The sequence below is a fragment of the Fringilla coelebs genome (assembly GCF_963513975.1).
Source record: "Fringilla coelebs genome assembly, chromosome: 22".
Taxonomy (NCBI): domain Eukaryota; kingdom Metazoa; phylum Chordata; class Aves; order Passeriformes; family Fringillidae; genus Fringilla; species Fringilla coelebs.
Window position 1 is genome coordinate 2,310,231 of NC_140048.1, and position 23,627 is coordinate 2,333,857.

The 23,627-nt window shown below is 46.8% G+C and overlaps 2 protein-coding genes across 4 annotated transcripts; both read left to right on the top strand.

Moving 5' to 3' along the window:
- Positions 1-1,305: 1,305 nt before the first annotated feature.
- Positions 1,306-10,480, top strand: PPIH (peptidylprolyl isomerase H). Its single transcript, XM_084220227.1, has 10 exons — positions 1,306-1,393; positions 1,737-1,801; positions 2,402-2,425; positions 2,918-2,962; positions 3,375-3,417; positions 4,850-4,942; positions 6,446-6,533; positions 7,387-7,427; positions 8,614-8,702; positions 10,289-10,480. The coding sequence occupies exons 1-9, from the start codon at positions 1,328-1,330 to the stop codon at positions 8,680-8,682; spliced, it is 534 nt and encodes a 177-aa protein (XP_084076353.1). The 5' UTR covers positions 1,306-1,327; the 3' UTR covers positions 8,683-8,702; positions 10,289-10,480.
- A 3,447-nt stretch (positions 10,481-13,927) lies between these two features.
- YBX1 (Y-box binding protein 1) lies at positions 13,928-23,320 on the top strand. Of its 3 annotated transcripts, none has more exons than XM_084220438.1 (8): positions 13,928-14,245; positions 14,590-14,653; positions 18,002-18,035; positions 20,072-20,161; positions 20,381-20,683; positions 21,041-21,120; positions 21,211-21,488; positions 22,945-23,320. In XM_084220438.1, the coding sequence occupies exons 1-7, from the start codon at positions 14,089-14,091 to the stop codon at positions 21,455-21,457; spliced, it is 975 nt and encodes a 324-aa protein (XP_084076564.1). In that variant the 5' UTR covers positions 13,928-14,088; the 3' UTR covers positions 21,458-21,488; positions 22,945-23,320. The 3 variants fall into 3 exon arrangements, with proteins under 3 accessions (XP_084076564.1, XP_084076565.1, XP_084076566.1); XM_084220439.1 differs by having other exon boundaries at positions 22,950-23,320; XM_084220440.1 differs by having other exon boundaries at positions 13,999-14,245; positions 21,223-21,488.
- The last annotated feature ends 307 nt before the right edge of the window (positions 23,321-23,627 follow it).

Consider the following 23,627-nt stretch of genomic DNA (forward strand, 5'->3'; position numbering starts at 1 on the left):
AATGCCCTGAAAAAACTGTCACAAATCACAGGCGGAAGGTGTAGAAATAGATCACCTTTGTTCACCAAAAGCAGGCATTGCCATTTTGGCATTTCAGTGGCAGAAAAGTGCTCTGGGCCAGCCCAGTTCTGTACAAGCCAAGCCAGGGCTGATCTTCACACTGGATCCTTCTCTTGCTACAAGGAAAAGGGCAAGGCCCAGCTACAGCACTGATTGTACACAGACAGCTGCACTCAGCCACTGAGTGCATACATAACAATTTCCAAATCAGGATTCTTGTCCAGGAAAGATCTCTTTTCAAGCAGGGAAGTTGTAGTGCACTTGGTTACATACCTTGCTCATCTTTCTGCCACAGAAAGCATGACTTCTGTTCAAGCACAGTCAGGACATTGAAGGATGTCCTGTAAACCTCTCAAAGCCAGTGTTCAGTTATCAAACCTTGTAAACAAGCACAGACCTAACTGTTGCCATCATGGAATTAGTGGAAAAGACCCCGAGGATTGAACCAATTGCTCACCCACCACTGTCAAGGCCACCACTCAACTATGTCCCCAGGTGCCACATCTACACAGCTTTTAATCCCTTTCAGGGATGGGGACTCCACCACTACTCTGGACAGTCTGTGCCAGGGCTGGATGAGCCTTTCCACAGAGATTCTTACTGATGTCCAACCTGAACCTCCCCTGCAACAACTTGAGGCCAGATCCTCTTGTCCTGTCCTTTGTTCCCTGGGAGCAGAGCCTGACCCTCGCATGACTACATCCTCCTGCCAGAGGGTTGCAGAAAGCGAGAAAGTCCCCTCGAGCGTCCTTTTCTCCAGACTGAGTCCTTCCAGTTCCTTCAGCTGCTCCTTGCGCTCCAGACCCTTCCACAGTTGCATTCTCTTTTCTAGATACACTCCTGACCCGCAATGTCTTTTTTGTAGAGAAGCACCAAGAACTGACCCCAGGACTAGAGATGCCTCACCACAGCCGGGTGGTCACTGCCCTGGTTCCACTGGCCACGCTGTGGCTGGTACAGCGCACCTGCATTGGCCTCCTTGCCCACCTGGGCACCACTCAGCTCATGTTCAGCCGGCGCGTGCCCAGGGCGGCAGGGGGATGAACGGGCAAGCCTTCCCAGCCGAGCAGCAGTCTAGTCTGGGGAGTCCGTGCTGCTCCAGCGGGATGGAGCTCCGGACGCCACGCGGATACCACAGACACGGTATGGACACACCACACACTTCCCAGACATTCCGGACAATCTCACCGCCATCTCCCGCCCGTCTCGCCTTTCGTCGGCGTTTCCACTTCCGCCGCCATTTCCGCTTCCTGCAGAGGTAGTCGCGATGTCGGCGCTGGCAGCGAATCCCAACAACCCCGTGGTTTTCTTCGATGTAACCATCGGCGGGCAGGTGGGGGTGCTCCAGGACGGGGAGCGGCGGTGCCCGGGGAGGGACTGCGGGGATAATTGCGGATGTCGTAGTGTTGTGGGGATGAGAGAGCACGGGCGGTGCCGGGGGTTCAACGTGGGGCTTGCGGGGCCACAGCTGGAAGCGCTGGGAGGGGCGCCGCCAGGAGCCGGATGGCGGGCCTGCCGGGTCACTGGGGGAGAAGGACTACGCAGGAGGGACCTGGAGGGATGGGGATGAATGGGGGTGAATGAGGTGACCGGATTTGTGGAAGTGCCCGGGGTCGGGCGGCAGGCGTCTGTGTGTGAGGGGACCTGGAAGACTCACCTGGCACTCGTCTCCTTAGGAGGTCGGCCGCATGAAGATCGAGCTGTTCGCAGATGTTGTACCCAAAACAGCAGAGAACTTCAGGTAACAGGCAGCTATCTGCAGCTCAGCCTGGACTGGAACTGCAAAGGCTTTCTGGTGCAAGAATGGCTTTTGGTGGCAAACTGATTAGCTGACACCCGCCCCAAACTGCTTCACCTGCTTTCTGTGTCTGTTCTCAGAGATGCTGTGTGGCATCCTGGTCTCTCTGAAGACTCAGTCTGGCTGGAAGGAGTCCTCCTCTGCTTCCTCTGTGAAGCCTCCTGGTTTGCTCCATGCATTTAGAGCAGGCAGTGCCTTGTGCCATGGTGGAGGTCTCCTGGCCACCCAGTTCTCCTGCCATCAACTGAGGCATGCACCATGTGAAATCCCACCTCCATTGGAGGCATGGACATACCCTGGTCTCTGTCAAACTGTGCCTGGCCCACATTCACGGTTTCTTACAACCTTGGTGTTAACTCTCTGACCTCCTCACTACAAAGAGTACAAAATATGTTTTGAAATGGCAGGGGGAAGGAGTTACCATTTCCTGTTCCTGTTTCTCTGGGAACATCTCTGACACAATAAGGAAAATCATGTGCACCTGTTGGTGCAGCCCTCAGAGTTCACATGCACCTAACACTCTGCTCTCTTTTTGTTTGCCAGGCAGTTTTGTACAGGTGAATTCAGGTAAGTGGATTATAACGTCCTTTAAGTGTCCCACTGGAGAAATGGGGCTGGGTGAGGTAGAAAGGGTTTGTCTTAAACTTTTTCATGTTGTACTAGTACAAAATGGAAGAGAAATTGCTCTGAGGAAATTGTGAGGGGCTTGGAGACTCACAGAGATGGCAGGTTTCTCTTTCTGATATGACTTTTTTTGTGCCCCGGTGGCTCTAAAAAGCCCTGTCTGCAAAGCCTACCTGCTCATGCTGCACATTGCAGTGGGATTGTGTGAAGGTGATGGTATGGGTGTTGCAGGGAACAGAGTCATTTCATGTGCAGAGCCCACTTGAGGCTTTTCTTTGCCTCCAACAGCAGCAGCTGAGAGGCTGCAGCAGTTGGCTGTATTTCAAGGCAGCTGCTAATGTATACAGCAACACTTTGGGACTCTGAATTGCTGAGACAGTTTTGTGTTGGGATATCCAGTAGGTTGCAATAATTCTCCTTTTCACTTGCCTGCAGGAAAGATGGTGTTCCTATAGGTTATAAAGGAAGCACTTTCCACAGGTAAATCATCTACTGTTATTTTGACACTAAATAGCAGCCTGAGCCATATGGGGTTTTGTGACCTTCCTTGAGCTATAAGTGGTGTTGGAGACATTTGCGGATCATGGCTAATGTAATTCTGTGGCTTTGAGGGACCTGGGGATGCTGTCCTCCCCACTGGGAGGAATCCCCTGGTTCTGGTGTGCCACATCAGATATGGCATCTGTGACATGATCACTATCCCTGTTCAAAAGCAATGAGTCCTAAATGACTTCGTATAAACCATTAATTAATATTTGTTGTAGATTTTAGGCTGCAGCATTCACAGACTGTTAACTTCTGTTGCACAACAAGGCAGAACCCCTTTTGATCTTACCCTGAGCTTCTTGAGGCTTTTGGCCACTGAGAACTAAGTGTTGTTTTACTTCTTTAGGGTAATAAAGGATTTCATGATCCAAGGAGGTGACTTCGTAAATGTATGTACTCCTGTACTCTTTTTGTCCTTTTCCTCTATGGTATAACATGCTACTGTTTCCAAGGGTCTGTGCTGATTTGTGGGCTCTCTTTCTTTTTTGAGGTATCCAGTAGTAACTGGAGGTATCCTCATAGCATTGCTGCTATCATACTGCAACGGACAGTAAACCACTTGAAAACAAATCTGGAGCCTTGGGTGAACACGCATTCTTCCCAAAATATTTTCTCTCTGCAATAACCTGCCAAAACTCTGGAAGCATTCAAAACTTGAAAAATTTTGTTTGCCCTGTTTTCCTTCCTCCTTCAGTTGCCCTCCTCCAGACAAAAACCCCAGTGAATTTCAATGTACAGAACCCAGTGTGTAATGTAAGATGTCATTTAAATCAAAACTAGCCTTTTGTTACTAAATTTTCTCAAAATAAAAAAGTCTTTGTGCCCACAATGGTGGTCATGCTCTGACATGGGGATAAGCAGAGCATATGAGTAAGGCTGAAGGGCCACAGGATCTTTTCACTGTTCTAGGATCCAGTAAAATTATTTTATTTTTGGAAGTGTTTCAAAATATGATGAAAGCAATAAAGCTTTTTTAATATAAAACTTGGTTGTATGAAGGTCTGTGAGAGAAATGACCACACAGCGGCCAGTTCAGCAACACCAGACTCTGTGGTAGTTGCTAATCGTGACACTGCTCAGATGTCCCAGTGCACTGTCACTGCATCTCAACAAGCTTTACACATTGCTCCAGTATTTGGAATTTATATTTTATATTTATTACAAAGCCACCTGGGGAGCAAGCACAGTCACACTGACCCCTGAGACAGGGTGCGAGTTTCTTTCTCAGAGCCAAAAGTTTAAGTAAACTACAGAGAGCAGGAGGGAAACAAACAAGGGCTGGGCAAGTAGAGCAAAAGGACTTAGTAGAAAGTACAACATAAACAGAAAATCTTTATTTTAGAAACTGTCCTTGTAGAGCAGAAAGATTGCTTTCCTATTTCTGATAAAGTCACAGAAAATAAGGTGAAATACATAAAACCACTGTAAGCCAACTTTTGCCACACTTCTGCTTTCTTTGTCACACCATCCCAAACTTCTGTGTCTCCTCCCTTTTCCCTTCCAAGTCCTGATGGGTCTGTACCAAGCAATCTGTAGCCTCCACTTTACTCTGGGAGGCTTGGACTTACTTACCATCTGCATGGGCTTCTGCCAACATAAGAGTGATGAACAATGCACTGTGTAGTTATAAACTGGTTGCTCTTCTTGTTCAGAAATGAAATACTGAATGTGTTCACTGCTGATGTATGTAAATGGCAATACAAAGTCCATTTTGCCCTTTCCTCTTGCTTGCAGATTTTAAATTAATTTTTAAATTTAATTGTTCTATAGTAGGTGCTACAGAACAAATGCTGTAGCTGACTGGGTACCTCTGTCCTGCAGGGAGACGGCACTGGAGTAGCCAGTATATATAGAGGTCCTTTTGCCGATGAAAACTTCAAGCTGAAACATTCTGCTCCTGGTCTGCTTTCTATGGTGAGTATCAAATAATGACATTACAGACTAAAAAGCTTTGGGAACTTTCTCTGTGCCCTTTTCTTAAGTCTATATAGTATTTGCTTGGCAGCAGAATCTCTGCCATTGGGTACAAGATCTGCTTTGTAGCTACTAGTCAAGCAGCTTCTCTTAGGTTAATATGTTGAGTAACACAATAGACCTGATCCTGCAGCATCCTTTCTTTGCTGCTGGTTGGAGCGCTGGGACAGGCTTAGCTTGATTGCTTTCAGAAGAGCTTAATTCTTGCAGTTTTCATACAGTGCTGAGTTGCTGGTGTTTTCTTCTTTCCTGATCCTGTTATCAAATACTGACCTTGGCAAGGATGAAGCAGCGAGATTTGGGAGTTCTAAAGCCACAGCAGTGTTACCATGGTATCTTTTAAAACAGACCTTCCTATTCAACATAGTAGGAGAAACTGCAACCATTCCACATTGTCTGGTAGGAACAATACACTGACCTTTGGAATAGAAAGCAAATGGAGCCAGTGCTTCAGTGTTCCTATCCACAACTGCTTCTTCCCCAGCTCTTTCAGCTGCCCTTAAAACCACTTGCTTAGGACATTTAGTAATTTGGGTTAGTTATTCATCCATGTTGACAACATGGCCCAAAAAGATGTCATGGCACAGCTAAGCAGCTAGTGTACTGTGGTGTGGGAGAAGGGATTCACTCCAGTATGGCCAGCTTTGTATTAAAGTAGCATGGCTCTGAAGTCATTATACTGGGTCAAACCTTGGATCCCAGGAACCATGGATCCCAGCTGGATCCTTTTAAACCTGGCTGGCATTAACTAGAAAGCCAAAATGACCCTGTCCTTTGCAGTCCTGCAGCTGCAAAACTTCACCTGTTCACTCATCAGGACAGAAACTTGCTTTAGTAGCTCCTGATTGTCAGTATCGCAAGTGGCATTCAGTGTTGCAGAGATGTTTTCTTAACAGAGTGCAAATGCTCTGGGGTTTTGTACTTGGGTGTGAATAAAATTTCACATCTGCATCCCATGGTTCCTGTGAGTCCTGTGCCAATACAGTTGTTACTTTTCTTGTCATGATCATTGAAAGTTTTTTATTTGTATTCTGAGGAAACCTCCCAAAAACCAGAAATCAGCTGGGTTTTTTTCTTGCCTTGGTTTCTGGTGTTCAGTTTTCCTCAGGGTAATGCTGCAGCCAATAAATACTTTTCACCAAAACGTTCAGCCCTTTTTCAGGAGTCTGCTCTAAAGCATGGACTTCGGCACAGTCTTGTATTGAACATGCCTTTGTAGAAGTATAATAAATAGTTGGTGACGTGGCTCTTGTGCATTCTGGTGTGACCAGAGGTGGTGACATGCTGCATCCCAGCACAGGGTCTCCTGCAGATATGTATTCTGTTTCCTTTGGTTTGTCTAGGAATAAGCTAAAAATAATACATACTTAAACAACACCTCATCTTTATGTGTCTGCCTTCGGTTTTGTACACTTGTTGTATTTTGCTATTCTCAACCCTCAGGCAAACAGTGGTCCAAGTACCAACGGCTGCCAATTCTTCATCACGTGCTCCAAGTGTGACTGGTTAGATGGGAAACATGTTGTGTTCGGTGAGTACCTGCAGTAAAAGTCCTGGAGTGGCAGCTCACAGACATCCCTGCAGGAAAGCTGTTAGAATAAATACTGAGAATCAGAATCTTCTGAACTGGGAGGAACCCAGAGGGATCATCAGGACGAACTCCTGACCCTGCACAGGTCACCCCAAAAATCCCACTCTTTGCCTAAGAACACTGTCAAAATTCTCCTGGAGCTCTGGCAACCTTGGGACTGTGATCATTCCCTGGGGTGCCTGTTCAGTGCCCAGCCACCTCTGGGTATTGACTGCTCATTCTTCCCTCCTCGCTTGTGCTATCTGAGGGATCTGTGCAACCTGATACTGTGGATCACTGTTGGATCACTGTTGAAATGAATAATTTTTTTCACAGGTTATCTTTTATCCAGATGAGTGTTCAGTGTACTGTATTTGTACACAAATCCTTGTGCCAGTGCAGAGGGCACATATGACTGGAAGGATTCCTTTCTTCTCCCATTATCAGAGAGGGCTCAACTTTCACCAGAGTTTTGGACAGTAATTCTGTGAAACCATATCTGCTAACTTGCATTTACTGCTGGTTAAACTGTAGGAGTTCCAAACCAGTCTTAAGCTGGTGGTCTCAACCCCCAAATTTCTAGACACACTACCCCTGTGATGGGAAGAGGCACTTAATCTGTGCTGAATGTGGAGAATGTTTGAAGAGGGATTGTTTATGAGTTTAGAGATCAGTAACAAATCCTGAAGTGCCCAATAGCTACACACTGCCCAGGGCTTTTCAGGAAGGACAGAAATGTGTGTACCTGTGATGAGTGGAGGGGAACAAAGGTAAAAACCAGCCATATTGAAGTCGATAAATTTTCTCATTCTAGGTAAAATTGTCGATGGGCTGTTGGTCATGAGAAAAATTGAAGTAAGTTTGAATATGGCTACTTCCTTGTGAATGTCTGCATTGGAAAGTTATGTACATGATTTAGTAGAGTTGTCCTGCTGTCTGTTTACAGGATACCAGTGAATACCAGTGTTGATAACTGGCATTATTGGTTGTCATCATTATAATGTAGCAGGAAATCTGTTGAAGCACAGGCTGTCATATAAGTTAGCTTTGGAAATGCTAGGATCTTGTGACTGTGATAGTCTTTGAGTGGGGATTGCGCTCTTGGCTTTATTTGCTTTGCATTTGTTCAGAGGCTGAATTAGAAAGTTGTTCCATCAGCAGCTCACACAAGAGTGTAAAGCATCTCACTTCTTTGCCGTTGCCTGGGATTATTCAGTGGATGCAAAATCATCAGTTCTGCCGATCTATGGTCAGCATGTTTAATAAGAAAAAATTAAGCTAATCTCCTGATAGGCTTCCAGGAGCTGAAGATAAATACAGTCCAGGTGATGATTGCTGCCAACATCAGGCCTGGGTGTCATGACAGGATAAGGAGTAGATTTAACAAATAGCAGCAAGTTCTCTGAGACAGCCAGCATTGACTCCATGACACATGTGGGATAATGTGCATAAGGGTCTCTAGTCTGGAAAGCAGGGCAAAACATAGAGCTGTTGGGCTTTGAGAAAAAGTTACACGGAAGGAGTAGTACTGCGTGGTATAATCTCGTGAAGCATTGTGGTGAGCCTGCTTTGGGTATTGGTACAGTGAGACCAAAGTAAAGAAAATGAGAGATTCAGAGAACAGCTGAGTCCAGCGCATCAAGAGGTTCAGAATGAGGGTTTCTTTGCCACTGTCTCTTTCCTTTCTGTGTGAGCACAGGTTTGTTTTGCTTGTGGCAGCTGCTTTTAGTATCAAAGCCAGAGCAGCCTCAAGTATCTCCATGAGGAGCTCTCCAGTTTTTACTGTATTCCTTCCCTCCAATTCAAAGGACCAGCCTCTGGTCTGTGTCCCAAACCTCTGCTTAGAGAGGGAATTCACCAGCTTATGGTTGGGCCTGTTGCCAAATGTGTAATGGTGCTTTTCTGCTCCTCAGAGCTGTGTCTGGAATTCCCTGTTCCTCATGTTACAGAGATCTTTCTTGGCCAATCTTCCAGTACCTGTCACTGCCTGAGTTTGCTGTGCTTTTATGCGTTTTAATGTTCTGTATTTATTTGTCCCCAGAATGTGCCTACGGGTCCCAATAACAAACCCAAGTTGCCAGTTGTGATCTCTCAGTGTGGGGAAATGTGAAGTGATGAAAAAGCAATGTGGTAAGTCTCAATCTTCACAGGCACAGTGCCATGAACTCTGGGCTGCTCTGCTTCTTACTTTTCTCTTGATTTATTTTCACATTTCTTTGAACCTGCAGAGAGCTGTGTCAGCTCATTGAAACACCAGAAAGTGCTTCTCTAACAGCATTTGTTTTTTGTCAGCTGAAGTCCCAGAACTGGCTTTCCTCCAAGCTGCACAAACACCAGAGGCAGCACAGCAGGGATAAGATTTTGCAGCTGTAGTCGAGGAGAAGATGGGTTTGTTTGAGCTTTTTCTTGGATTGGGTTAAGCTGCCTTGAAGCCTTGATTATAGAAAGTGGATGAAAGGAAATTACAACAGTAATCCCTCTGGCATTACCCAGGCAGTCTAGCTGGTGGGATGCCTCACTTTGACCTGCAGATTGGAGAACTTTCCAACAGCTACAAAAAGCAGACTATCCATGGGTGGGACAGGCAGGGATCAAGAAAAGGAGAAGAGAAAGGGAGGGCTTGAGCCTCCTTGCTCAGTATAGCTGTAGGACCGACACTACTGAAGGACCAAGGAATTACCATTTTGCATAGTCTTACCTTGACTTGAAAAGAGTACCACTGTCTTTATCTGAAGAGAGATGTTTCCACTACTTACTGTTACTCAGGCTTCATTTTGGTTAAACCAGGAGTCTCAGGCTATCGTACAGTAAGTATTCTGTTTCCATTTGTCTGCTCAATTTACTGTAAAAACTAGAGATATTTAAACAAATCTGTGTAGATTTCAGTGTGTTGGACTTCAGCTTGTCAAAAATCTGCTGTATTAGCCTTTTGGTTGCTGATTTTTTCCACATTTCAGGAGGCAGTTTGGACAAAAGCACATCCTCAAAGTTTTTGATCTTCCATTAAATGATATCCAAAGGCAACTGGAATTGCCCACAATGTTCCTTCTTTTGTAATAAAGTCTTGGAGACCTGCAGTGCTTCAAACTCTGGGGAGCTCTTGCTATTTGACGTGACAACAGGGAACGTAATCATTCTTCCATTCCCCTGGTACTTCTGGTGGCATTTACAGGCTTTTGAAAAAAGCCTGCTAGCAAGGCTCTTTCTTTTCTTGCAGAGCTGTGCTGAAGGGTCAGGTCCCCTTTAGGGTTGTGCTCAGTCCCAGAATTTCTTATCATTTTGGTTTGGAGTACTGGATCTCTGGCCAATGCCCAGCTTGAGCCTGGAAGCTTTTCATTCATAGGTGCAAGGCTGGTGACACCTTACTTATTTCCAGCCTTGCTGCACTCTCATGTCTTTCATCTGACTGGAGATGAGAACAGATTTTGCGTTGCCTGATGTCACACAGCCTCATCAGCTACTTGTCAAGATCCTTGAAAATCAGCTGGGAGAAACAGGCACTGTTGCTTTTAACTTCAGAAGTAGATAGGTTGCCTGGCAGGCAGACTCAGGGGGACTCCTGAGTTCTCTGGATGATGAAAGCTGGCGTGTGTAGCAGCTGGCATGCACTTAAAATCACTGTGTGGCCCCCAGCGTCACTGCACAGCCTGGCTGTTGTAGATCTGTTGGGAATGGCTGTCCAGCATTTACACGTACCTGTTTCTTCTTATTTTCAGTGTTCCTTTACTGGTGATTAGACCTGTGCTGGCTCTGTGCACTTCCAATTCCAGCCAGCTCACCTACTGCCCCAGACTTCTCCACAGGTCAGATCCATTCAGATCCATCCTCTTGAGGTTCTCCTGAATTTATTTAATAATGGGCATCTTTTTTTTTTTTTACACTTTGAAAAGTAAATAAATAACTTTTTAAACATGTGCAGTGTACATCAATTAACATTAGTGGGAATGGGTTGCTCCCTAGGTGAGAAGGGCTGTAACATCTTCAGCAAAATGTATTATCCCTGGCTGGTTCAGTCAGGAACATTTACTGCATGGAATTGAAAGAAAGAAGGGGTGAAAGGAGCTTGACAGAGCTGTGCTGCACCAGCTCTTTAACTCAGCAGGAAATTACAACTGCCTGGTTGGCAGAAAGGTTCTTGTCATCCTGGGAATATCCAGAACCTTTGTGTGTATAGCCTTTCTGAGGCATGATGAATTGGTATAGCACAGATTCCATCACCATGAGTGCTATGCTCTGAGGAGAGTTCTGATGTTAACAGGTGTCTTTCAGCTTTCCCCTAGCAGATGGTTGTAGCAGGCCATTGAGCTGTTACGTGCCGCATGTGTTGGAGGAGGGGTTCACCTGGGTGCTTACAAGGGTGTTGGATCAGGCTTGTCATATGGGAAAACCAGAATAGTGATGCTATAGGAATGAAACTGGGGCTGCTTATGCTGTGTATTGAGGAGAGTGCAGCTGAGGCTGCCTTTCTTCTCCCAGAACAGGGCTGAGAGCTCACCCTCCTGGCAGGAGACAAGCCAGCACCCTGCAGAGGGCTTGGTTCCAGCAGCTTTTCATCCAGCTGTTTAAAGGTAAAGCACTTGATGAAAGTTAGGGCAGAGTCTGTTCTGCCACATGCAGGTGCTTCATCCCATGTGAAGAGATCCCATCCATGCCTGGGCAGCAGGTGTAGGATGCACTCACTGCCTGAGCTTGGCCTTGCCCAGCACTGACATGCTGGAGGAAGCTCCCACAGGCTTGGCTATGCTCTTTTCTCTCATGGCTCTTTGAAATCCTGGCAGCAGGATCTGGCTGTCAGGATTCCTATGTCCTTATTCCTAGGATTGCACAGTAGCTGAGAACACTGAATTCTCTCCAGCCTGAGGCATATCACTTTGTACCCGCAGAACATCAGGTGATAAAAGAAGCACAGACACCCCAGTCCTTTCTTCCCCAGTCCCAGACATGCTTTGCAGAGGGCTCTCCTGTAAGAGGAGGGTTGAAGATTCTCAACAGGCTGGCTCAGGTGCGTCAGGGATCTATGCCTGGCAGTGCTGTGCTGAGGTTTGCGCTTCTGGCTGCTGGTACCAAATTCACCATTTTTTCACCAAAGAAACCAGTTTATTTCTGGTTCAGGCTTAGCAGCATTTTTTCAGCCTGATGTATTTGTACCACTGCCATCAGCTGGCCTCACTTCCTGCATACAGGGGTCACAGAGCTTCCCCAGATTAATTAAGAGTGGCAAATCCATTACTACCTCTTTGTTGTTACAATGGCTATTTACATCCCATTATATTTCCCTTCAACATGGAGTGTGCAGGATTCCAGCTTCTGAGCCATGTTTCTTACCTGCTGAAAGTCTTCTCAAAAGCCACACTTTTTGTTTGAATGACGATGTCGCCCTTGTGTTGTATGTTGCAAATCCTGGAATGTCCTGTAGAGGAGATGATGGACCTCCTCTCAGCTCCAGCATCTTCCTCCAGCTGTAGATGCTGCAGCTGGAGATGGTGTTTCTGGTGGCCTGTGCATTTCCCTGAGGGTCTGAGTTGCCTCTGCATCCCACAGCATTACCTCCCAAAGATGTTGGGGCCCACAGTTTCGGCTGTAGGTGCCTGGCCCTGACACATCCCCACAGATTTCCTCCCTGGAGTTTTCTCTGTCATGGGTTACTGCCTGGTGTATTCCCTAATTCTGATTCTATAGTAAGATTATTTTTCAGGTGATTCACTGTAGTGGTTTTGGTTTGTTAATTTAAGATTTCTTTAATGTTCAGTTTTTTTAATTAACGTGTTGATGATTGTGGTGGGTTTTAGTGTTGGCTAATTACTTACGTATTTATTGTTGTGAGATAGGAAGATAGGATTAGGAGAAATGTAAAGTAGGCTTAAAATTTTAAAAGGGTATAAAAAAATTTTATTAACAGTAATTAAAAGGAAAAAGTAGTAAGAATTAAAACAAACTCTTAAGAATATTTTTCTTTTATAACTTTTTAACTGATATTGTAAAAAAATAAAACGTAAAATTTTTTGTTAGTTTATTACTTTTAAAATAGGGTTTTTTGGGTTTTTTTTCTCATACAAAACTATGACAGTCACTAAGCAGCATCCAATTTTGACATCATTCTAGCTTCTTTATCCAGGTCATCATCCTGGTGCAGATCCTTGTGGGATTGTGTTATTGTTTTCAAGCCCTTCCCTTCATTAACAGATTTGAAGATCAGGTGGAAGAGTTCGCAAGAGAGGCGGATGAGACCAGTGTTCCTAATGGGTTGATGTGGTGGGTTGAGCTCGGCCTCACTGGAGTCCCTCACCTGGCCAGGGTGGAATATGGGGAACTGGGATGGCGAACTGAACTGAATTTGTGTGCAGTGCTGAGAGGGCTGATCCCAAGGGGATACATGTTGGTTGCAAAAATGGTGGAGTGGTGGGTCATATCCCAGAGACCTTCTGGGTGGTTGCTGATGACCTTTCCCTCCTCCCATGTTAGACAAATGACATAGCCAAAGCAGAGCTAGGAATCTGTGGCCACCAACCACATTCTTCAACTGCCTAAGGAAAATTTAATTGTTGAACAAGGACAGGGTTTTCCTCTCGACCTTCCCTCTGGGGAGTCCAGCAAGAGATGTCGAGTATCTCCAGGACGTTGTAAGGTGAAGACATAGGGGAAAGGAGGCAAAGAGGAGCTGAGACGTAGTGGTTGAAGAAAGGCTCCAGCAGGGTAAAGGACCCAGCAGTAGTGCTTTCCCGACAGCCTGGTAGAAGGGCTCAGGGTGAAGAGCTGCCCCTGCCCCGCCGGGAAGGGAAGCACGGGATGCTTAGGGAAAAGCTGATTCCCCGCGGGTCAGCTCAGTGCTGTAACTGCACGTGGATTGGGGAGCTCTGACTCGGCTCCAAATCCGTCATTTTCCGCTGGAATTTAACGCTCCCAGGCCCTTTCTGGCAATCACTAATGGGAATGGACGCCCCCGGAGCGCTAGGACTGGAGCCGCCCGCAGGATCGCTCTGCCCTGGGTCTTTGCAGCGAGCGGAAGCGGGATCGGGGGGCGGCATAGGACAGGAGCCGCCGCCACATGGTCGCGCGCATTTCCCCGTTCGTGCCCGTTGAGGGCGGGAGCGGCGGCCGGAACGGCCAATCAGGGGCGGGGGCGGGGACCCCGGGTCGGCCGGTGAGAAAAGCTAGCTTGGCAGCCGCGGGCGATGCAACCAATGGGCGCGCGCTCTTGAGGAAAGGCAGGTGTCGCCGCCAATAGGTTTTCGGCGGGGGGCGGTGGCGGGTTGGAGAAAGGCCAATGGGGTCGCTCTCCGTTTAACGGGCGGACCGGGTGGCGAATTGCGGCGCGTGCGGGCGGGGCGCGCGGGGTGGCTAGCCGGTGCGCGCCGCCATTGTGGCCAGTTCGATCGGTATCGGGAGCGGAGAGCGGAGCTCAGCGAGCCCGGAGCAGGGAGCAGCCCCCCCCACGGCCGGCCTCAGTCACCATCACACCGCGGGAGGCGGCGCAAACAGCAGTCACCACCACCGTCCGCACCGAACAGCCGCCGCCATGAGCAGCGAGGCCGAGACCCAGCCGCCCGCCGCCCCCGTCCCCGCGGCGGCCCCCGCCGCCCCCGCCGACTCCAAGCCAAACGGTGGGACCGGGAACGGGGGCAGCGGCCTGGCCTCGGCGGCGCCTCCCGCTGGCGGGGACAAGAAGGTCATCGGTGAGGGCAGCCTGGGGTCCTGGAGTGGGGTGGGAAGCCCCGATCCCCTGCCCCTCCCCCGCCATGGCTGAGGGTGGCGCGCGCTCCCTTCCCCCCCGAAGGGCGGTGCGCGCCCCCTCCCCGCCCCCGGCTCGTGTCCTCGTCCGCTCGCTCGCGCGCGCGGCGGCCGTTAGTCACCCCCCTCTCCCGCGCCTCCCCGCGCGCCGCCGGCCCCGCGTGCCGGGTGGGGGCGGGGCGGCGCAAGATGTCCGCCACGCGGGGCCTTTGTGCGCGCGCCCCGCCACGTGCCCCTGACGCGCCGCTCCCTCCCCTCCTTCCCCTCTTCACTCTGCCCCTTCCCGCAGCAACGAAGGTTTTGGGAACAGTGAAATGGTTCAACGTGAGGAACGGTTACGGCTTCATCAACAGGTGAGCGCACAGACGCGCAGGCCTTGTCACGGGGAGCCCCGGGGAGGGGGGCGCGGCGCTTGTGTCGCGCGGGTGACAGGCGGCGCCTTGGCCGCTTCTCGGCCTACTTGGTAGAAGGAGCTGGTGAGATGCGCCCTTTCTCCACCCCGGGGTTTCAGACCTGCTCGGGGCTCGCCTGGTTGGCTTTTGAGTCCTTTAACCTAGGCAAGAGCTGTGCTCTCGAAGCGAGTCTGTTTCCACGGCGATGTGTCTTACATTATAGTCCATCCTTTTATGGTGTTTGGGGGTTTTTTTTCTCCTTAAGGATACAAAAGTACATTGGCTGTCAGCACACACAGTATTTGTTTCAACTGCTGCGTGAAGTTCAGTCAATGCAAGCAAAAATTGATTTTAGCATTTGGTAATTAAAACACACTCTAATGAATACGCCCTCAACATGTGGGAAAATGAGCAAAAGGAGCACAGTTCACACTGTCTACAGCCACACTCAAGTGTGTGGACTGGTCTCATGAGCCAAGTGCCTAGAAGATTCTTTTTATGACAGTAGTTGATGTGAAAGAATAATTGGAATGCTTTGGGACTTCTTAAGTACCTGAAGTAGGCCTGTCAAGGAGAGGAAGTGCTCTGCAAACAAGTTTCTTAAAAATGGGTAATTCTTGGCCCCATAGGTTGAGGGGACCTCCCCGGAGTGTTGCCAGAGCTTTTTCCCTTAATTCATGGTACTTAAGCTTCATAGTCTCAGAATGAGGCTGCATACTGGAAAATTCCTCTTTAGGCAAGCAAGTATAGTGTTATTATTGGCACTTTTATCTATGTTTGGTTTAAACACTTCCTTTTTTAACTGCCTATTACTTTATGAGCCAGTCTAAATTTTCTGTCAAGCTCCTGAATTGGTTTTGTGTCTGCAGCTTTACAAACTTGCTTCCCAGTCTGCCCAGTTTGCATTGTTCATCATGCCATGCTTCAGCTCCCAGTCTTAAGGAGTCACCAGTGCTGAGAGCTGTCGTGTCTCTGGCCTTGGAAACGCCTCCCTAGTCCCAGCCACAAACCCCACCTCGAGGGAAGGCTTTTCCTGTTCCTCAGCAGTGAAAATGTTCTGTGATGTCAGTCAAGCAAGGAAGCAGCAGCAGCTAGTTGAGACATCCGAGTAGCTTCCCTAGTCATTACTTTGGCAGCTGTTTAATCCCTGAGGTTGCCATTTGTAATGAGAAACCCAGCATGATCTCTTATTATCAAAAGATTAGAGCCTGGTAACTGAAGGGGAGGACATTTCCTCAGCTCTGGAATCTTTGCTTGGCTGCAGGGAAGCTGTGCAGGAGCTCCTGCCCTTACATGGCTCTGCTTTAGCCAGGTCTGCTTTCAGATAAAATGAGGCTATGGAACTGAAATGAGCTTTAGTGTAGGTGCATGCTCACTTCTGGTATTTTCTGTGTGTTCTTAATGTTGGAGGTGTGATTCTGTTCCAGAATAGGAAGGAGTTTGAATTCTGGGTCTTTGATGGTTGTTTCTTGTGTTTGACAAAATAACAAGTGGATGTGCAAAAAGCCGCTGGCTTGGTCTGTGCCATAACTGGAGCTGTACTGTCTGGCATGGTATTTGGTGCCCTGCTGGACTTGGCATGTTCTTTGTCTGTTTGTCTGTTTCCCTTTTTCTAATATATTTTAGTGGATAAAAGATGTGAATGGAAGAGTGGCATAATGCAAAGATCAGTTAAATAATTTGTTTGGCCTTCAGAATGGGTGTTTCTCTTGTACCCTTCCAAATTTTCTTTGAAAAAGTGATGGTCCTGTTGTTTCATCATCAATATGACAGCATGCTTGCTGCTTCCAGATGTGCTTGCTGGAAAACAGCATTGGGAGTGATGTGGCCAGTGGCATGAGGCTGTAAAAATGACCTGGCGTGTTTTTCACTTGATTCAGTGAGTTCTGCATGACCTTGTTAGTTGTCAAGCCAAAACTCCGATGTTCTCTTAAATGGAAACTGCTTTGCAAATGGATTTTAAAAACAAGTATCTGGTCTGGTTGTCCAAAATTCAACCTGGACAAAAGTGCAAAGCGTCCACATTTGTGGATGAGCACTTCCTACCACTGTTTTTCAGCTGAGGACAAAAGAAGGTGCTCAGCATTTTTACTAGAAGCATGTTACTATTCTCTTGTGAAGGTTTTCAGCATTTTGGACATTATGTTTTGAAGAGTCTTTCAGCTTTGGCTTTGCAAGGGCTTCTGAGTGCTGCGTTCTTGGGGCTTTGGAGATGAGATTGGGATGGCTCTTGGCTGCCTCTTGGTTGCCTTTTCCCAGTAACCTTTGAGGTCTGTAGGCATCAATTTCAAAAGGAAATACAAGGGGACTTATTTTTACTGATGATGTCCGATGGAATAGCTGTAGCTTGGATGGAGTTTCTAGAAGTTGAATTGTCAAATCTCACTTTTTAAAGCTGGGGGTAAGGAGCACCCGGCTTTATCTTACTAAAAACCAGTGCAAGTATTCTGTTACCGCTAGCCATGAGCACTCCAGTTCAGAGCATGTTTTCATACAAGCATGCTTATGTCTTTAACTAGGAAATAAAAGCCACTTTGCTGTTGATTCAGACTGTTCCATGCTGTAATGAAACTTAACACTGCGGTGAGGGTGGGTTGGTGTGGTGGGATGTCCATGCTTCAGGAGTGGGGAGATGGCTTGTGCAGCCCTAATCAGCGCAAGGTTGTCTCTGTTGTACCTCTTCAGAGCAGAAACGAAACTTCTGACTGAAGCTGGTACTGAGCTGTGGTTGTTCAGGCTCATGGCAGTTGGGAAAGCTCTGCCAGGGTCATGCTGAAGGATGGGTGCTCTTGGGTCCTTATAGATATAGAGCTGAGCTGTTTTCTGCTTATTGAGAGGGGAGACCAAGGCTTGACCAGCTGTGCTGCCTTCACGGGCAGCTGGTGTTGCTGTTCCTAAGGTAAGTGAAACATTGAGGCTGAGGGGATGTAAGTGAGGCTACAGTGGCAAGGGCAGAGCTGCTTCCAAAAGCTGCAGTAGCCAGTGTCCCACAGAGCACTGCTGGGAAGGAGTGAGTGGTCACTGTCAGGTGTTCAAACATCTCTGGTGATGGGATGTGAAGGATAGAGGGATGTGCAGCAGTGAGGAGGAATGTGCCTTACTGAACATTCAGGATTGTGCTTTGCACTTTGTGTAAGCTGATCTCTTTCCTACATACAGTAAGCTAATAGGAACTAGTTGAGAGCAGGTTGAGGAGTAATGCTGAAAGCCTGTTATGATAGATCTGCATTTTGCCTTTGTACCAAATAACTGAATTTTTAATTTACTGTGCATTTTATTAATGAAGTTCAATTTCCTGTTGTCTTGCAGGAATGACACCAAGGAAGATGTGTTTGTCCATCAGGTAAGATTTTCTTGAAACTGAAACATATTCTCTCTCAGAAATTGCCTGTTCTGACCCATTTAAGTAGATTGAAGTTGTGGAAGAGCCTTGCCTTTTCACTGTTACTTGAACACAAACAACTGATTCTTGGTTGCCTTGCAAGAAGAGCCTGCTTGCACTGTGGGGTTTTGCACATCAGCCAAGTGGGGTGATGTTGTACAGTGATGAGAACTGCACTCCATGCTAGTAGGGGCTTGGGGATAACTGCTTGGAGTCCAGTCACCTTGTGGATTCATACAGTAGTTAAGTAAGCATCTGGAAATAAAGTTAATAGCTTGCAGCAGGGAGAGAAATTAGTTTAACTTAGGGATAAAGTGCCAATGAAACTTCTTTTTCCTAGGCAGAATTACAGATTTTATTGCTCTAGGCTTTCAGTAAAAGTCTACCAACATTTTAGAATGGGCTTTTCAATTTAACTGATATGTATCCTTAGATACAATGTATGGCAAATAGGTAAGCCTCTGGAATGTAGACCAAGACTGCACACCGCACCTGTGTCTTACTTGATGGAGCAGGTTTGCTTTTGTTTAGTTTTTGTCTAATTGAGAGGCTGTGATCAGCAATTTGCTTTTTTCCCTTTCTGGCTCAGGATCTCCTTAGTAAGCAGCCCACAAAGAATTCTTAGTGGAGCCTGCATTACTTTGGCATTTAGGAGTCCATGGGTCATTCTTTTGTCTCAAGTTAGGGATATGCTGCTGATGTTAACACAAAGGAAGGGAAAAACAATGCCTGGAAAGTGTTTTGTTTTCATCATCTCTCAGCTTCATGCTTATTCTTTGTGTGAATTACCACCTTCTGGAGGCACTGGTTTGTGAGAGGTTATACATACTCTGAGGGGAGGCTTTCAGACCCGATGGGCAAGTAGGGCCACCTGTAAGTCACCTTGACTTACTGATACTGTTACAGGACTTGTCATGTAGCTGGTATCTATGTTTCTGAAATTTGGTAGTGATTTGTTTTAGTGTAATATTTTTACAATTAAACCATTATAGGGCTCTAATCAGAAAGAAATCAGGTTGTTTGAGAAGTCTAGCTGTGTGTGCTTTTCTCCATCCCTGTTTTATAGCTCAGATGTCACAAAAAGCTGTTGGACTGACTGTTGTAATAAGGCTTTCATTAAAGTTACTGAGACTTGTGGGCATGTTTTTCCATTGATTTTTTTAGAATTTAGGCAGAAGAAATCTAATGAAATTGTGTGGCTGGTATTCATATAAAGTTGTTACACTTTTATTGCCCTTCAGTTAAAGTGTTTGATAAGCAGGACATACCTGAGCACAGTGTGTATTGAGTATTAACTTGTCTGTTGAGGATGTCATCCAGTACTGCAGAGCACTGAAAACTTAGTCTGTTCTAGTAATGTTGTTTGACAGGTGGCCACTGATACAGGGGATTGTCTGGTGCTGACACCTGAAAAAGACCAATCCTTGTTGTGCAGTACACAGCTGGAGTAGATTTAGGATTAATTGGTTAGGCCTGTAGTAGAAACTATGGTGTTTGAAGCCTTGAAGGAGGAGATCTCTTGATATCTGGCCATTTCTATGTTTACAGAGGATGGAACACAGAAGCTGCTGTGTCCTGTGATGTGTGGGAAATAGTGGAGGGCTGGAAATCCAAGAGGGTGATTGGAAAGGCTGTGATAGATTGGTGTATAGGCATCAGAGGAATGTATAACTATCATAGTGATGTTGAATTTTAAACTGATTATAGGAGTGCATTAGCCAGTGTGTGGTGTGAGAGTTTTCCTCTTTGTTTTCAAACTGCCTTTTTAGTCAACAGACAGGTGCTTCCAGTTAATGGTAAAGCTGTTGCACATTTCAGATAGTCCAGAGCATAATACAGGTACATTTTATGACTTCCTGGATTCTCCCAAATATTCAATTGCTTTTTCAGAAGTACAGGTCTTTCGCCTCAGATAAAGATACTTGAGTATTTAGTAATTTATAAAAAAAAGTCTTCCTTTGTGTTCTTATGCTGTGCCTGCACTATTGTGTTGTTAGACTGCCATAAAGAAGAATAACCCCAGGAAGTACCTCCGCAGCGTAGGAGATGGAGAGACCGTGGAGTTTGATGTGGTTGAGGGAGAAAAGGTAAACACATCTCTCGGGTGTCAGAGCGCACATGGAAAACTCAGGTTGCAGGCTTTGGTGTGGTGCCTGTGGTTTGAGTTGATGCCTGATGACATCCAAGTAGGTGAATGGTTTTTCATTTCTTCACAATGTGGACGTAAATCTTTGCTCGGTACTAGACTGTTATGCTGTAGCTGGTGGGATGGTGACTGTTTTCCTAATACTATTTCCACTCTTTAGGGTGCGGAGGCAGCTAATGTCACAGGACCTGGTGGAGTTCCAGTGCAGGGCAGTAAATACGCAGCAGATCGTAACCATTACAGACGATATCCACGTCGTAGGGGTCCTCCACGCAACTATCAGCAGAACTACCAGAACAGTGAGAGTGGGGAAAAGAACGAAGGAGGAGAGAACATCCCAGAAGGCCAAGCCCAGCAACGCCGTCCCTATCGCAGGCGGCGGTACCCACCTTACTATATGCGTAGGCCCTACGGGCGTCGTCCACAATACACCAACCCTCCCGTACAGGGAGAGATAGTGGAGGTAACATTTGCCTGACATATGATGCTAAACGGGCTTGGTTGCTTTGGAGCAGTGTGATGGGATGCACTTTTTGACACTTCTTGTAGGTACTCCAGATGATTTTGGTAAGGTTTGGCAATAGTGTGAAATGAAGTAGCTGAAGGTCTTCATGTTACAGCTTCTAAAAACCAGAGTGTTCCAGTTTGTATGATTGATTAAGTGGAGGATTCTCCATCATGTGTGCACCTCTTCCCTAGAACTGCTGTCCACCTTGACTGAACTGACGACCTTCCAGCTCCTTTTTCACAGCGTGACAAGCTGTGGAGTTAGCACATTTCTGGTTGGGGCTGAGGAGGTCTGTGGCCTGATGTCTTGCAGGGTGCTGACAACCAGGGTGCAGGAGACGGCAGACCAGTCAGGCAAAACATGTACCGGGGTTACAGACCAAGATTTCGCAGGTATGCTGCAGATCAGCTGCTGGTTTTAGCCTTGTTCAGCAACAGAGCCGGGACATGGTGATGCTCAGGTGCTGCATAGTTAAAGCCTAGCTTGACTTTCAGGGGTCCTCCTCGTCAAAGACAGCCTAGAGAGGATGGAAATGAAGAAGATAAAGAGAACCAAGGGGATGAAACCCAAAGTCAGCAGCCACCTCAACGTCGGTACCGCCGTAATTTCAACTACCGACGCAGACGCCCAGAGAACCCTAAACCACAAGATGGCAAAGAGACGAAGACAGCCGAACCACCAGCTGAGAACACGTCCGCTCCCGAGGCTGAGCAGGGCGGGGCTGAGTAAATACCGGCTTAACATCTCTACCATCATCCGGGTGCGTGACCAGGGGCCTGGGGATGCCATTTGCTGACTTTTTCTTTTGTTGCTTTTTATTTGTGCCTTGCAGTGTTTGGACTCTTCTTGCTCACACATGCTGATCTGTGAGTGTGTCTGGAGAACTGAATTGTGAGGCTTTGTTGAAACAATGCTGACTAATTGGGAGGACTTAGTTACAAGCTTTAATTGTCATTGATGGAATACTGTTACACTTAAAATCTTGGCTGTGTGCGGTAGTTAAGGTGTACAGCAGTCTCTGCTCACCCAGAAATTCAAGCAGTGCAAATGTAAAGACTTGAAAGTAGTCAGGAGAAGCTGGGATTTACATGCTAGGATTTACCTAGCTCCATCAGTGCCTGAGCTGAGTCCCTACATGGAGGTGGGTGGCATTGAGACCTTGGCATCCATTTCTACAAAGGTGATGCAGAATTAGCAGGAGTGTCTCAGGAGCAGCTTTTTATCTAATCAGAGTGCTGGAAAAACTGGTAGAAATGGTGGCTTTGTCAGAGCATGTGGGAGCTGTTGTGGCAGTGCTGAGATGTGGACTTGAAAGGGTTTTGTGCAGGGCAGGGGCCAGAGGCTGGATTAGTTGCAAGGGAACCTTTTTGTGATGGAGGCTTGTTTGGTGCTGACTCCTGAGAGACAGTTCTGCTAATTTGGGAATATTTTCATTGCCAGGACTTAGTTCTGCATTTCTTGTCACCCATGTGTGTATCCCGTTCGTTTTGTTCCTTGCTTATTACTTGGAAGGCAGGAAAGTGAAAGAAGCATTTAGGCCGTAGTGGGAGCAGTCTGAGTGGTCACATTGATGGGATGGACAGGGGCTGGAGGAGTTGGGCTGGGAGATGGCTCAATATTGGCCGCAGGTGCAGCTTCTCCCAACTGTGGGAGCTTGGGGACTTGATCTGCATGGGCTCTACTGCTTCATGTTCTGTTTGTGGATGGATCATTCACTCACTGTCCAGACTGTGCTGCAGTGATCTCTGTGCACTTTTGGCGAACATTTGTTGTATCCAAGTATTCATCTTCGTGGTCAAAACCTCCTGGATGAATTCTTAGAACATAGACTTCAGAAGAATATGACAATGTCACCTTGGTTCCTCTTGCTGTCTGGTAGCATTGGAGAATATTTGGTTTAGTTTCGGTGCTTTGAGCGGTGGCTGAATGTTGGCATAGCCTGGTGGAAGCAGCCCTCCCCATGACGGGAGGGATCCCTGTGGGTTTAAGTTGACTGACTCTTTGGAGTCCTTGGCGTTGTTCCTTTGCAAAGGTGGCTGGTGCTTTGTGGGGGGTGGGGCTGACAAGGAGAAGTAGCTGGTGAGGGTTGGGCTGTGAGCTTGTGACAGGCATCTTAGGGTGACTTTTTGAGTTGCAGGCGAGCCTTGGTACACAAAGCACCCCTGTAACCCTATGGCACTTGTCTGATCAGCCTTTTTTCTTTTCATCTTTTTCAGTTTAGTCATCAAAGAAAAGACTTCAAGAAATGAAGAAGAAAATGAAATTCCAGCAATAAGAAATGAACAAAAGAATTGGAACTGAAGACCTTAAGTGCTTGCTTTTTGCTGTTGACCAGATTACTAGAACTATCTGCATTATCTATGCAGCATGGGGTTTTTATTATTTTTACCTAAAGAATTCTCTTTTTGGAAATGATAAACGCGTTTTTTAAAAGCCTGGTTTTTCTCAATATACCTTTAAAAGTTTGTAAATTGTTTCATATCTGGTCACGTTGAGATTTTTAAGAACCTCATTTTTAATTTGTATGAAATATACGCCTGATTTTTTCAAGTCAAACTGCAAGCATCTGTTAATAAAGGTCTTAAAGAGTTACCATGTGTGCTTAGGTGTTTTAAAGGTTTTCAGTATTCATAGAAAGTTTGGGAAAAAAATGACTGCTTTGCTCTTTAGGCATACAGGCTGGTGGGGTAAAGCAGAGAAGATGAAGTAAAATAACCAATAAAGGTGCAATTGAGTCATTGGAGAATGATGGGCAGGCACAGAGGTGTGGGATTTTCTAGTGCTAGCCCAGTGTGTTTCCAGGAGCTGTTTGCTGGTACAGCTTGGCTGTGTCCTTGCTGGAATACAGCACTTGCAGATCTGACTTGGTGTGATGGTGCTTAAAAAAAAGGGGGAAACC

Bases quoted from the DNA above. Each gene is read 5' to 3' on its own strand.
- YBX1 (XM_084220438.1), top strand. From the start codon at position 14,089: ATGAGCAGCGAGGCCGAGACCCAGCCGCCCGCCGCCCCCGTCCCCGCG. The intron at 14,246-14,589 runs GTGAGGGCAGCC...CCCTTCCCGCAG, and splicing joins CGGGGACAAGAAGGTCATCG to CAACGAAGGTTTTGGGAACA. The intron at 14,654-18,001 runs GTGAGCGCACAG...GTTGTCTTGCAG, and splicing joins GGTTACGGCTTCATCAACAG to GAATGACACCAAGGAAGATG.
- PPIH (XM_084220227.1), top strand. From the start codon at position 1,328: ATGTCGGCGCTGGCAGCGAATCCCAACAACCCCGTGGTTTTCTTCGAT. The intron at 3,418-4,849 runs GTATGTACTCCT...TCTGTCCTGCAG, and splicing joins AAGGAGGTGACTTCGTAAAT to GGAGACGGCACTGGAGTAGC. The intron at 6,534-7,386 runs GTGAGTACCTGC...TTCTCATTCTAG, and splicing joins TGGGAAACATGTTGTGTTCG to GTAAAATTGTCGATGGGCTG.